The sequence below is a fragment of the Lygodium microphyllum genome, chromosome 16 (assembly GCF_053477565.2).
Source record: "Lygodium microphyllum isolate KBCC chromosome 16, Lygodium_microphyllum_v1.1.10, whole genome shotgun sequence".
In the NCBI taxonomy this organism is placed as follows: Eukaryota; Viridiplantae; Streptophyta; class Polypodiopsida; order Schizaeales; family Lygodiaceae; genus Lygodium; species Lygodium microphyllum.
Window position 1 is genome coordinate 89,998,994 of NC_141150.1, and position 13,797 is coordinate 90,012,790.

A 13,797-nucleotide genomic window follows, 5' to 3' on the forward strand; every position below is an offset into this window, starting at 1 on the left:
TGTACTCAGCCTCTGTGCTTGACAAGGCAACTGTAGGCTGTTTCTTACTGCTCCAAGTGACTGCAGCACTCCCAAAAGAGAACACATATCCACTGGTAGATCGTCTATCAGAAATACTACCAGCCCAATCAGTATCAGTGTATCCATGCAATTGTATCTGAACCCCAGTCTCATAAAATAGTCCATACTGCAATGTGGACTTCACATACCTGAGTATGCGTCTAGCCACATCCAAATGTGGTTTCCTTGGAGCCTGCATAAACTGACTTACCAATCCAACAACATAGCTCAAATCTCGCCTGGTAATAGTCATATAAATCAAACTTCCTACTATGCGTCTGTACATAGTAGGGTCTTCGAGAAGCTCACCTGTATCTGTGCTCAACTTCACATTCTGCTCCAAAGGAACTGAAATAGGCTTACAGCTTGTCATCCCATATTTGGACAGCATGTCCAATCCATACTGCCTCTGCAAGAGCCATATCCCACTTGGTGATCTAATCACCTCAATACCCAAGAAATAACGCAACTCTCCTAAATCCTTCATCTCAAACTTCTACTTCAATAGTATTTTCACATGAAGGATATCTTCATCACTGTCACCTGTGATAATCAAATCATCAACATAAATGACAAGCAGCATAATACCTTTCTCTATTTTTCTCACATAAAGTGAGAAATCTGCCTTGGAAATCTGAAAGCCAATAGTGACAAGAGTCCTATCTTGTCAGACCATGCTTTAGGTGCTTGCTTCAAGCCATACAAGGCTTTCTTCAACCTGCAAACAAACTCAGGATGAACAACATGCACATAACCTGGTGGCTGCTCCATATAGACTTCTTCTTGCAAATCACCATGCAAGAAGGCATTCTTTACATCCATCTGATGTAAAGACCATCCCTTTGATGCAGCCATAGCAATGACTGCTCTTACGGTTGCCATCCTTGCAACCGGACTAAATGTTTCTTCATAATCAATGCCATATGTTTGTGCATACCCCTTGACTACTAATCTTGCGTTGTATCTATTCACAGAACCATCTGCATTGTGTTTCACCTTATAAACCCACTTACAACCAATTGCATTCTTATCTTTAGGCAAAGGTACCAATTCCCATGTAGCATTTGCTTCCAAGGCATCCATTTCTTCATCCATGGCTTTCTCCCATTTTTCTTTTCCCATGGCTTGCTCAAAAGAAGTGGGTTCTGGTTCTTGTATCACTTTGATCATATATGCATAGTGAATGGTTGTAAATCCATCATATTTCAGCCTATCCACAGGATACCTAGCTTTGGTAGACCTGCGCAAAGTAGGTTCAGTCCCAGGTGCTCTCAAAACATCCCTCGTCTTCCTTACTCCAGGTGTAACAATAGAAGGAATACCCAACTCATCATCAATGCTCTGTTCTGAGCCACTGGATTCACCATCCACATAAGAGTGACCTGCATTCACATCAAACATGGGCTGATCTACCTTCTCTTTTCCTTTTCGTGATACCTGCATACCACTATCTACATTGCTTTGAGAAGATTTTCCTGATCTCAATCTGCCTGTCCATGGCGAAGAATGTGAACCACTGCTAGAGGACGCTCCAGGTCCACTAATATCTTGTGACTGCTGTTGTGAATTCTGTGCAGCATTACCATTTTGTGCATCTACATTATCAATCACATTTACTGGCTTATACTAGCTACTCATCTCATTAAAAACAACATCTCTGCTCACTGTAAACTTACGAGTAGAAGGGTTATAGCATCTATACCCTTTTTGCTGTAGAGAATAACCAATAAAGATGCACTTCTCAGCTTTTGGATCCAACTTGGATCTCAACTCATCCGGCACATGAACATAGGCAATGCAACAAAAAATCTTCAAATGAGAAATATCGGGTTTCCTACCAGTATACCTCTCCTCTGGAGTCATCCCATATATTGCTGCAGTGGGAGTCGTGTTCATTATGTAGACTGCTGTAGCAACTGCTTCAGCCCAGTAAAAATCTGGCAAGTCTTTTTCATTGAGCATGGCACGAGATACCTCTCCAATATGCCTGTTTTTCCTTTCTGCAATTCCATTTTGTTGTGGGGTATGACTGTATGAATATTGCTGCTTTATGCCATGCTCCTGCAGGAACCTTGTAAACTCATTTGAGAGGTACTCTCCCCCTCCATCTGACCTAGGCATTTTATTTGCAGGCCTGTTTATTTTTCAACCATAGCTTTAAGAGTTTTGAAATGCCCAAAAACTTCACTTTTCTTTTTCATAAAATACACTCAAACTTTTCTGCTATAGTTATCAATAAAAGTGATAAAATAATGACAGTCTCCAAGAGATGCAGCTTTAGTAGTCCACACATCAGAGTGGATTAATTCCAATGGCTTCTTACTCTCTTGAACATGTCTAGGAAATGGTTTCCTTGCCTGTTTTCCAAACTGACAGGCTTCACATACCTTATGCATTTCTGCAACCTTGAATTTAGGCAATCCTGCAATAATATTTTGGGCTTGCATTGATTTAAGTCGCTGTACATTAACATGACCAATGCGTTTATGCCAGATATCAATATTTGCAACTACACCGGTCCCATATGCAAACATTGCTGCACTCAATTCAGGCATGTCTGCATCCAACGTAAACATTCTGCCCTTCTTCTTTCCTTTTGCTATCAAGCGACCTTTATTTTTCATATCCTCAACAAAGCATCCATGGGAATTAAATCTGACCTGCAAGCCCTGCTCAACCATTTAACCAACAGAAACCAGGTTCTTGGTGATATTCGGGACATGAAATACATCCGACAGGTATTTCTTTTTCCCATCCTGCATAGACAAAGGAATTTTTCCAATCTGCACAATAGAATGTGCAATACCATCACCAGTCTCCACAAATCTTGGTTTTTCCATTTTCCTTGCATCTTGCATCCATTTTGCATGACCTGTCATGTGGTTTGATGCACCTGAGTCAACATACCACACATCATTGCTTTGTTCTGCACTTGTCAGAGAATTGGTCATGTGCTGCACCATAAACAAATCATTTCTGTCATCACCCTGTCTACTAGAAGATGCATAATTCTCTTGTTGCAATTTTCCATTCATGATATCATTCTTCTTTTTATAGCAGTCTTTAGCCATATGACCCATTTTACCACAGTAGTAGCATTCAACATTGCTGTTTGCATTTTAGCCTCTTTGCCATCCACCACAACCTCTTTGGCTCCCCCTGCCTCTAGAGTTACCACGTCCTCCTCCGTAGGACTGGTTTTCTTGAGTTTGTTGCATATTCTGATTTCTACCACGGCCTCCAGACTGGCCTCCTCTACCTCTGCCTCTACCTCTGCCTCTACCTCTTCCAGTATTTGAGTAGAAGACAGCTTCTTTTGAAGTTCCTCCTGAAGAAGATGCACCACCATTTCTCCGCTCCTCAGAAATTAGAAGAGCAATCAACTCCTCAAAATCAGGAAATCTTTCACAGACGGAAATGGATGTTCGGAACTGTGCATAATCCTTTCCTAGACCATTCAAGGTCACAGAAACTAAATCATCATCTTCCACTGGTGACCCAATGGAAGCAAGTGCATCTGTAATCTTCTTCACCTTCATGTGGTAGTCATTGATGCTCATACTTTCTCTTTGCACATTGTGCAACTCTTGCTTGAGCTGCATTTTCCTGGCTTGCGTATTTATGCTATACATTTTTTACAAAGTATCCCATGCCTCCTTTGGGGTACTTGCATCTTGAATATGCACAATCATAGAGTCTGAAATGCTGATAGACAACCAGTACATAACTTTCCTGGTTCTCTCATACCATGCTTTAAATGCCTGCATTTGCTGTTGATTGGGAACATCAGGAAGAACTGGTTCTTCTTCATTTCCTGCAACGAATTTCCAATATCCTTTTCCCATAAGAAAATTCGTCATTCTGAACTTCCATGCTTGAAAGTTGTTCTTGTCAAGCTTTTCAGTGACAATCTGTGAAAGAGAATCAGACGCCATTACAGAACACTGCAAAAAATTCTGTCACTGCAAAGAACACAGCTTCAGCCTCATAAGGGCAAATTTGCAAAACTGACGAAAGTGGTATTTGACCACACAGTCACTTCCTAGTGACGATTTTGCATCAACAGGCAACAAGGACGATTCTGTAACTCCCAATGTCTCTGCGCACAAGCATACGATGCAATTTCTACAGTAACTTTTCACCGACCTGTAGAACAGTGGTCGCACAGCATAAAACAGGGCCTTTTTCTGAGTGCATGCAGAAAACTTCTGCCTCCAAAACAGGCCCCGAAATGGCCTCAAATAAAAAAAACAGAGCAACCAAGGGCTAAAGCCCTTTCCCGCAGCATATACTGCCCTCTTGCTACACCGCGAAGGGCGTCTCAATCTGAGACAATGCACTCTTACACTTTTCAGCTGTGCTACCTGCAGAGACTTGCTCCCAAAACAGAAAAATGAAAGCAACACTGGTCCTCTTACCAGAACACCGCGAACTTGGTTTACTTTCTTGAGCTCCTTACCACGAACAAGGCTCTGATACCATGTCAAGATTGTGGGAGAGAAGGAAGGAGTCTCACTTGTAGCTTTCTTGCTTGCACAATGGGGGAATACACACAAAGGTGAAGGCTGAAAACAGTTTTCCTCTTCTTAGTTGTGTAAGCCAAAAAGAACTCAAGTACATAGAAATAGAAGAACCCTATATATGGGTCTCAAACCAAACTCAACTAACTAAGGTGGCATACTAACTGAGCCACGAACTAGAGTAGATAAGGATAGCTGTCATCTAGCTATTATTCATGGGCGGTGTACCAACCACATCTATAGCTAACAAGTCGGTGACATAAATGCACAACGGTCACCCTGGCATATCACGAGTGGAGTTCGATATCTCAACAGAGGAGAGGGTGGATGTGGGGGTTGTGGGATCTTGGGTGAGGTAGCCTGTGATGCCTTCGTGGGTCGTGGAGGTCGAGGTCTGTGATCCTACTGGGTGGGATAAAAAGCTGGGACTATTGTGCTAAGAAATGCACTTAACCACTTAAATAGCCCCAAAACGTGCTTATTTTAGGCTTATTTTAGCCAAAAACCTAAAATGGGGAGTGGATCGAGAGAGTTAAGTGGGAGAGGATCTAGAACCCTAATTTTCTATAAATTGGCAGCCATCCCTCCACTCTTCCCTTAATCTCGTTTTTCAGATTATAGGTGTTTCAGCTTGCTGCCCACACCCCGTTCGCGGAGAACATCTCAGCCGAGGCTGTCCATTGCTGTCTCCATCAGTTGGCACCTCATTTCCAGCCCTCTTCACATAGTTTGGAGCTGATTTGAGTAAGGCGATTGCTGTTCTTGTGCAGACCTGCTGCTGTACAACCTGCCACATCATCACAGTCCTGCTGCTTGCGTTTTTAGTCTTTCTCTCACTTGCTACCTGCATTTTTAGTCTTTCTCTCTTCTCACTGCTGTCTGCATCAAATCCAGCTTCTCACTGCTACATTTGCTGGTGTTCGACATTCGGAAGCTGCCTTGCCGCGATTCGGGATCCGTTCGGAGTAGCCACCAAGCTTTCCTTTCGGCAACCCAAGGAATAAGGTATTTCACTTACATAAAGCTCTTTATGGGCTGAAGCAAGCGCCGTGGTCTTGGTTTCATAGGATGGATGAGTTCTTGCAAACTCATGGATACCATTCTACCCCTTATGACCCGAACTTATATGTTCAATCTATTGCCGAGGAGTTAAGCTATATTCTGCTATACGTTGATGACTTACTCATCATAGCTTCAGATTCTGCTGCCATAGTAGAAATTAAGGCTAAGCTTCAAGCTACATTTGAAATGATAGACCTTCGTTTGTTATCCTATTTTTTGGGGATGGAGGCAGTTCGTTCTGGGGGTTGTATTTTTGTGTCACAGGAGAAGTACACACTTCAGCTCGTGGACCAGTACAATACGGATTGGACACGGCCTGTGGCCTCGCCTCTTGATCCTACTGTCCACTTGTCGAAGGATACCCTAGGACAGCCCTTCACTGACCATACCTATCGCTCTGTTGTAGGAAAACTTCTTTGGTTAATTCACACTAGGCCAGATTTAGCTTACTCAGTCAATATACTCAGATAATTTTGCAGACATTTTGACCAAAGTGGTCAATCAGCTGGTTCTTCAATACCTGCTACCCAGGATCAGCTTGGATACACCCTCCCCTACTTCTTCAGCTTGACAGGGAGAGGGTGCTTTCCCTTCCAGTTTGAGAGGGGGCGGCTTCTACTCTTGATAGTGATAGTGATAATGCTTATATTTTTTAGACATTACATTCATTTATTCTTTTGTATTGTATTATGGACATTTGTAACTTCATCTGCACTATCACGATGACATGATTGTAAAAGGACACTTGGACAAGTGAACAATTTTCCTGCGAGGGCACTGTCCAAGTGGTACCGTTGCATAGCATATTGCATGAGCATGTCATTTTGCATCTCCCTTTGCATTACCCCATGCATTGGCATTTTGTTCATGTAAACATGTATCTGTGCGTATTTATCCCTCTACGGTCTTTTGGAGTGGTCGACACTAGAATCCACCATATTCGTGGCATAACACATGGTAGTTCTCCTAAAAGGTAGTTTCTTTACCCTTGCTTGCTTGCTTTGCTTGTCTTGCTAAGCCCACCATCATCTTTTTTGCCTCTACATATATTCACCACATGATTGGCATACACACACACTTTTATCATCCTTAGGCACTTATCCTGGTCACTGTGAGGGATTGACTTGCTAGTTTTGTGAATGACTTGGGTTTAAAACTCTCTTTATCCTTTCCGATCTGTCACTTAATTAGTCGCCTCCCCTATATTCCTTATGTATTTTCAAAACACTTTTCCAAAAAAAAAAAAAAACACACAATCCATTGTTATATCCATCTACCTTTGTAGGACTTGGTAGGCCCTTGGGCAGTCAACGTGCACCCTTGGTCCGATGCCTTGGCCTCTCTGGAGTGATCACTTGGGCTCCCTTGGTAAGATAACCATCGCCTCTGTAGTCTTGGTAGGCCACTGGGCAGCTGACGCGCCCAAGTGATCACTTGGGCTCCCTTGGTAAGATAACCATCGCCTCTGTAGTCTTGGTAGCCCACTGTACTTTAGGGTGAGATGCCTTGGGATACATCAAAATTTAGGCTGGCCTACTTTTCTAGCCCTATTTTGGGCCTGAGAGGGGGTATTGTGCTAAGAAATACACTTAGCCACTTAAACAGCCCCAAAACATGCTTATTTTAGGCTTATTTTAGCCAAAACCCTAAAATGGAGAGCAGATCAAGAGAGTTAAGTGGGAGAGGATCTGGTACCCTAATTTTCTATAAATTGGCAGTCAGCCCTCCACTCTTCCCTTAATCTCATTTTTGCATATTTCAAGTGTTTCAGCTTGCTGCCCATACCCCGTTCGCGGAGGACATCTCAACCGAAGCTGTCCATTGCTGCTGTCTCCATCAGTTGGCGCTTGATTTCCAACGCTCTTCACGTAGTTTAGAGCTGATTTCAGTCAGGCGATTGCTTTTCCTGTGCAGATCTACTACCGTACAGCCTGCCACGCCATCACAGTCTTGCTGCCTGCGTTTTTAGTCTTTCTCTCACCTGCTGCTTGCATTTTTAGTCTTTCTCTCTCCTCAGTGCTGTCTGCATCACATCCAGCTTTTGACTACTGGGTTTGCTGGTGTTCGACATCCGGAGGCTGCCTTGCTGCGATTCGGGATCCGTTCAAGGTACGACATACCCTCCAGCTCATTACCCTTGCCCTGATCCTTGAGATACAGGAGTTTGAGGTTCTGTATTCATTCACTGCATAGTGTGTTTGTTGCATGAGCATCGTATTATTCAGTAGTTATATCACTTCATTTATTCATTGTGTTCAATGTCTCTGAGTTACCCTAACCCTAACTATGTTCTTTTATCAGTCTGTGCTTTGTCGTACGGTTTCTGTTTATGTTTCTGTGTTAGGGTATTTCTTAACAGGGGTGGCCTGCGGGGTGTGTTGGCGGTGGTCCGTCGCTCTCTCTCCTGCTCTCTACTGCCGTGGTTGTGTTTGAGGGGTGGATTGAGCCCCCCCCGCCGTCTCCCTCTCTATCATGGCTGGACTCGTGTAAAGCCATTAGCGTTCTGTCGGCGGAGCCGCCTTGGCTCTGAAGCGCGTGCAATGTGCTCCCTGATGCCCAAAGTCATGGCATTGCAGGCACTGCCCAGGTTGCCTAGTCACAATAACCTGCTACGTGAAGGAGTGTCCGCCTACCTCAATCTCCAGGAACTTTGCTATGTTCTTTGTATCTTTACAGCCACCTGTACCTTTGGGATTCCTGCGGCTATCATTGCATCCGCAAAGGAGGCAAGAAGAACTGTGCCGAAGAGGCATCCAAAGTCCTCCACTAATTGACGATACTCTACCGCCAGTCTAGGGAAAAGTAAGGTGACCGAGTGTCTAAGAAACCTGTTGTGGAGCAGGAATTCCTCCACTGTGAAGCCACTATACTAGGGAACATTATAGATGACCCCCTTCGTGGAGACATAAGGTGAGCTATCCACCAGCCCACAGGCTACGTCCGCAAAGGTGAGTTGAACAATGAAGATCCCTTGGCCCATGAGATTTGCCTCCACAATCTGCGCAGTGCCAATGCGGAGCGTGGAGTGAAGCCAATCCTAAAGTTGGGCCCTAGATAGGGAGTGTCCTACGACCTGACCAAAGATCACTGTTTCTTTCAATTCTAGCTTTGTGGCACGGACGGCTAAGAGCTGTTTCTCAGAGAGGAAGATGTGCAAGGTGTTTGATTGGGGGGCAGTCGCAGAATGCACCGGCGTGTGACCAAAGGTTTCCATTGCGCGTTGCTGTTGAGAACCTACCAATCAAGCTGCTATGCTACCGGAGGGGGGGAATGTTGCTGCAGATGGAGGGAGAAATTGGGAGGGAGAGGGTGGTCGAAGGAGATCAAGGGGGAGCTTAGCGAGAAGAGGTCGTTTGGTAGGTGGGGGACGGTAGCGAGGAGGGGGCAGACTTTCAGGTTTCTGGGAGGGGAAGTGGGGCCCTGCAGAACGGGGACGCAGGGGCGAGGGAGGCGGAGGCAGTGCAGGAGCTAGCAGCAGGGGGGGGGGGGTGATGGTGGAAGGTGGGGGGTGATGGCAAGTGGGGGGCCGTGATGGCGGCGGTGGGTATCGCAGGGCATGGGAGGCGGGCAGCGCTGGGGCTGATGGCAGGGGGCGTGATGGCAGCAGGCAATAGGTGACGATAGGTAGGGCGCAATGGCAGCAGCAGCAGCTCGTCGGGAGGGGACGTTTTAAGAATGTATCCCCTAGATGCTCTTGATAACTTCAATTAGTTGATATTATCATAGATAGGAGCTGATTGCTAGAATTATAGCCTGATACATTTGGACCACGAGGTGCAGCTAGTGGAGTCTCTTTTGAGGATTTGGATAGAGATCATCCACTCTCTCCATGGGAGATGGGAGAGGATGCAGGGTGGCTTTGAGAGGATGAAGGACAAGGAGAGATGCGTCCCTGCAGACCTGGGACTCCAGCACTTTTTTCCATGCTACCCCTCGGATGTTCTGGCATAAAAGCCCACCAGATTGGTTGTTCACATGCAATCGTTGTCTTTATGATGTACTTGGCTACTCTTCATAGAGTTCCTTGTACTTGGTATTTTACATGAGGGGGATTTTCTAACTTTATGGTTTAGGAATGCCATTAGTATGGGGTAAACTGTACCTATTCATTGTTAAAATTTTGATATTATAAGTCTGACATTTTGATGCATGTGTTTGTGTCATGCTGATCGAGTGGCCATATTGTGAGTGTTTCATTTCATTTTAAAGGTCTCTCAACCAAATAAAGGACACGTTGAATATTTGCTTTATGGGGAAACATTCCAAGGCCAGGATGAACTGCAAAGCATCATAGAGGAAGGGTTTCCATTCGTTACTCATCCAAAAATGCTGGATTTTCAGTCTCCTGTTCTCCTTTCAAACTCAATTGGGTTGGCAGACATTTGCAGACTACAGGTATTTTGTTATATCTCAACCCACTGGTTTGTCAATGCTTAATATGGCTTGTGGAAGGCTTATTGAAATTGTTTTTCTTGTGAGATATATTTGACTTGTTTGCTTTGATTGATGCATCATGTACGAGTAGTGCAGAGCAAAGATGAAGTAAACAGGGCTTCCATAAAATGTCATTGAGATGTGGTAATACATGACAATGCAATGACAAATTTTTGTTTCTCAAACAAAATCTTTTTGTGTTTGGTTGAAGAGAATACACTTGGGAGTGTCTGTCTAAGGGTGGTTGGCTGATATCCCTGTTGTCTTTTCTGTAAAAGTTGATATACTAGAAAAGAAGAAAACTTACAGCTGTCTGGCCAGCATGCAAGTTCCATTTAAGTGATGCTGTGAACATCAAGTAGAGGATAGTGAGCCAATCTATTACCTTTGACCACCTGAAACCATAGTTGAAGCATCTCTCAATCTCCTCAAGCTGTTCCTAGAGAAGAAAGCTGATAGTTAAGTCACCCATGTGGAAATGCTGAATGCAGAATGAAGAATGAAGCCAAAATCCCTTGTCAATCATATATGGCGTAGTCCCATCCAAGAGAAAACTCGGCATACAATTTGTAGTCATTGCTTCCAAACATTCAGTCTCCAAACTTTGAATGCAAATGTGTAATGGCCTCCCTCACCAGAGCTAGATAAGATCCACCTTAAAGGCCATTGGGCACATCTTGGATAAATGCAGTGCTGTCACCATGCAATCTGTACCAAAGAGACAGTGACAGTGGACTAATCTTCCTTTCCTCAGAACCCTTATTGATAACCCTACCATCAGAAATGTCCAAAATAATGGCCTGCCTACTACAGCTAGATAATACCACACCTTAACAGGCATTGGGCACATCTTGAGTAAATGCAACAGAATCTCCATGCCAGTTGTAACCAGGCCTGCAAAGCTGAAGGCATTATTGTAACTATTGCCGCAAGTCATGACGATGCATAGCATCATTTGATGCATAGACACCAACCAGCCACATAATCTCACCTTCGCTTTTATTCTCAATCACAAGGAATCTTCTAGATACATCTTGTTTAACCAAGTCTGGCTGCAATTTCTCATGCACAATCGTCAATGCACCCCCATAGTTCACAGATGGGACCCCAACATAAAATTATTTGAAGACATGACAATGTACTACATTTCCGTCTTCTTTATGAATTTTGTATGGAATTGCACTGTGCACCTGGAAAAACCCAAGCATTTGCATATGCAACACTCTCCACATATCATGTGGTTTGCTGCAAGAGCAAATGCCCTGAACATTCCAAGTAGCAAGTTTCATGAGGAATAGACATACAAGTTTAGGTACAAGACTGCTACTGCCTCCCCTTGGGCTTTGTTTCCCATGCAGCCAATACCTCCTCATCCAAAAAAAAACAACAATGTGAATGCATTTTGCCCATGGCCATCCCTATTTGAAGTAGATTGACAGGTCCATATTCTATATTCCAACACAGGAATGTTATGTCTCAAGGTGTAATCACTTTCCCCATGCTTGTCAAAGCCAAGGTGATCAAGTGGATAATGCGACCTACAGACTCGAGGTTGCAAATTATAACCGGGAATAGACCTGATGATGCCATATCTTTTATCACACGCTCCCAAGTGGGTTTTTCCTTGCTCCTTTCATAAGTAAGAAGCATTTCATTATGCTTTACCCAGCTACTAGAAAGTTGTACTGTGTGAACCAACTGGTGGTTGAAGTACAATGGGAGTTTTCTTAGGAGCAACATATGTTGTGCAACTATCTTCAACATTATGTCATTCTTTTTTTTTTCTGTGATGAGTAATTGTAATACTTACAAAGGATGTACAAGAGTCACATGAGTACCAAGTATCACACAAAGTGACTGAAAAACATCAAGCACATCCCACCTTGAGGCTTGATTTCGAGTGTTTCCATGCGAAATACCCATGTCTTCCAGAAAGAACTCTAGCAATGGCAACCTAGGGCTGCTGCCCAACACACATTGCCTAAACAAAGTCCATTAGAGGACTGCCATGTGTGTCTCCATGCCTTGCATCACTTTCCATCCATTTAGGTGTACATATGTGATCCCAAGAAATTAAAGTAATGCGAGAATGTGTGTAGCCTTTTTTTTCACAACATGAAGCTGATGGACCATGAAACTTCTTGCAAGATAGTCTTTCACTAGAGCAGCAATGATAATAGACTATAGTATTGTTAATGCTCAGCTACACTTGCACATATAAAGACTGCAACTTTGAGTGGTTATAACTATTATGTTTCTATCATTGATGATCATACTCGCAAAGTATGGGTTTACTTTATGTGTGAGAAAAGTGAGGTGTTCACTCACTTTAAAAGCTCTAAGGCTTTGGTTGAGAAGGAGACAGGGTTGCATATTAAATGTCTAAGAAGGTTGAACGGAGGGGGAGAATATCTCTCCAATGAGTTTTTTTATTTTTTGCAAAAAAATGGTATATAGAGGCAGTATACATGTAGATATACTCCGCAATAAAATGGAGTTTGGTACTATAGTTCCACACCCAAAGTGACACCGGTGTGCACACTTGGAAAAAATCCTCTTGCCCATTAGAAGGTAAAAAGTATTTGTGGATAAGGGAGCGTTCACACCAAAACAATAGAGGACACACTAAGTGTTAATGAACCCCCTTAGAGTGAACAAGGAATAACAGATCAAGCCCGAAATGGTAGTAAGCCTAAAACTCTATGAAAGATTCAAACTTTTCTCTCCAAAGAGCCTTGCTAAAAACATTTGCCCAATTCTCATGTGTAGGGACACAAATCAAGTCAATCTCCCTCACATGGAGCCTCTCTCTAATATAATGATAATGCACCTCAAATGTTCTTAGTGCAAGCATGAAACACTAGATTCCTCAAAATTTTCCATAGCACTCTGATTGTCAATATTGTTGGGTTTCACTCATGGCTACGCTCACAGAGGAGTATCGGTGATCTCAATAGGACACTAGGGCACTTTTTACTCTCCGTACAAGAGGTTTTTCCCCCTAGATTTATTCTCTTTATTTTATGTGCCTATGTTACACATTTTCAGGCACTTATCGTGTTGCAATACTTCGGGTGTGAACACCCTCTTACAACCCTAAGGTTTAAGGGTTGTACCTTGTACTTTCATTTTACACTTTTAGTCTATTGCATTGGGTGTCGTGCTTCCACTCTTCACACTGTCTACTCCACTCTTAGCTAAGCTTTGATCCACTTCAACTCTCACATTTGGTATCAGAGCAGAGTATAGCTCGGTTCAACTCTTGTGGAACTGCCCCTTCAGCTCCTGCCTATGGCAATCTGTACCCTGCAGTCTGTGCCGCCTAGTCAGCCAGAGCTGCCGCCAGAGAAGTCGTGTCTCGTTCACCTCCTTCAGCGAAGTTGTTCCAGCTCGACTGCCACCAGCCTAGTAGTATCGTCTTCCTACACCCTGTGCTGCATCCGCCTGTGCCTTGTGCTGTGCTCGCCAGCGCCACCTTGTGCCCTGTGATGCCCAGCTTGCTTGCGCCTGAGCTGCTTGACTGCACTTGAACCGCTTGCCTGTGCAGCTCCCCTACGCCCTCTGCATCTCCCACGAATGCCCCTACAGCCGTCTGTACTCCTCTTGCTCTGAGACCAGCGCCCAATTGGACCAGTGCCCGCCCCCTGTGCTGCGCCACCTGCCTGCGATGCCTCTGTTTAGGCATCGTCAGCGACTCTGGCTCCTACCACGTCAATTTTAG

General features: G+C 44.0%; 1 protein-coding gene across 1 annotated transcript in view; it reads left to right on the forward strand.

The window, feature by feature from the left end:
• LOC148023101 (uncharacterized) overlaps positions 1 to 13,797 on the forward strand; it is a 294,011-nt gene that overhangs the window by 137,272 nt on the left and 142,942 nt on the right. Inside the window, exon 8 of the mRNA XM_087696076.1 lies at positions 9,852 to 10,037. Coding sequence (XP_087552202.1) covers positions 9,852 to 10,037 — 186 coding nt within the window. The remainder of the gene's footprint in view (positions 1 to 9,851; positions 10,038 to 13,797) is intronic.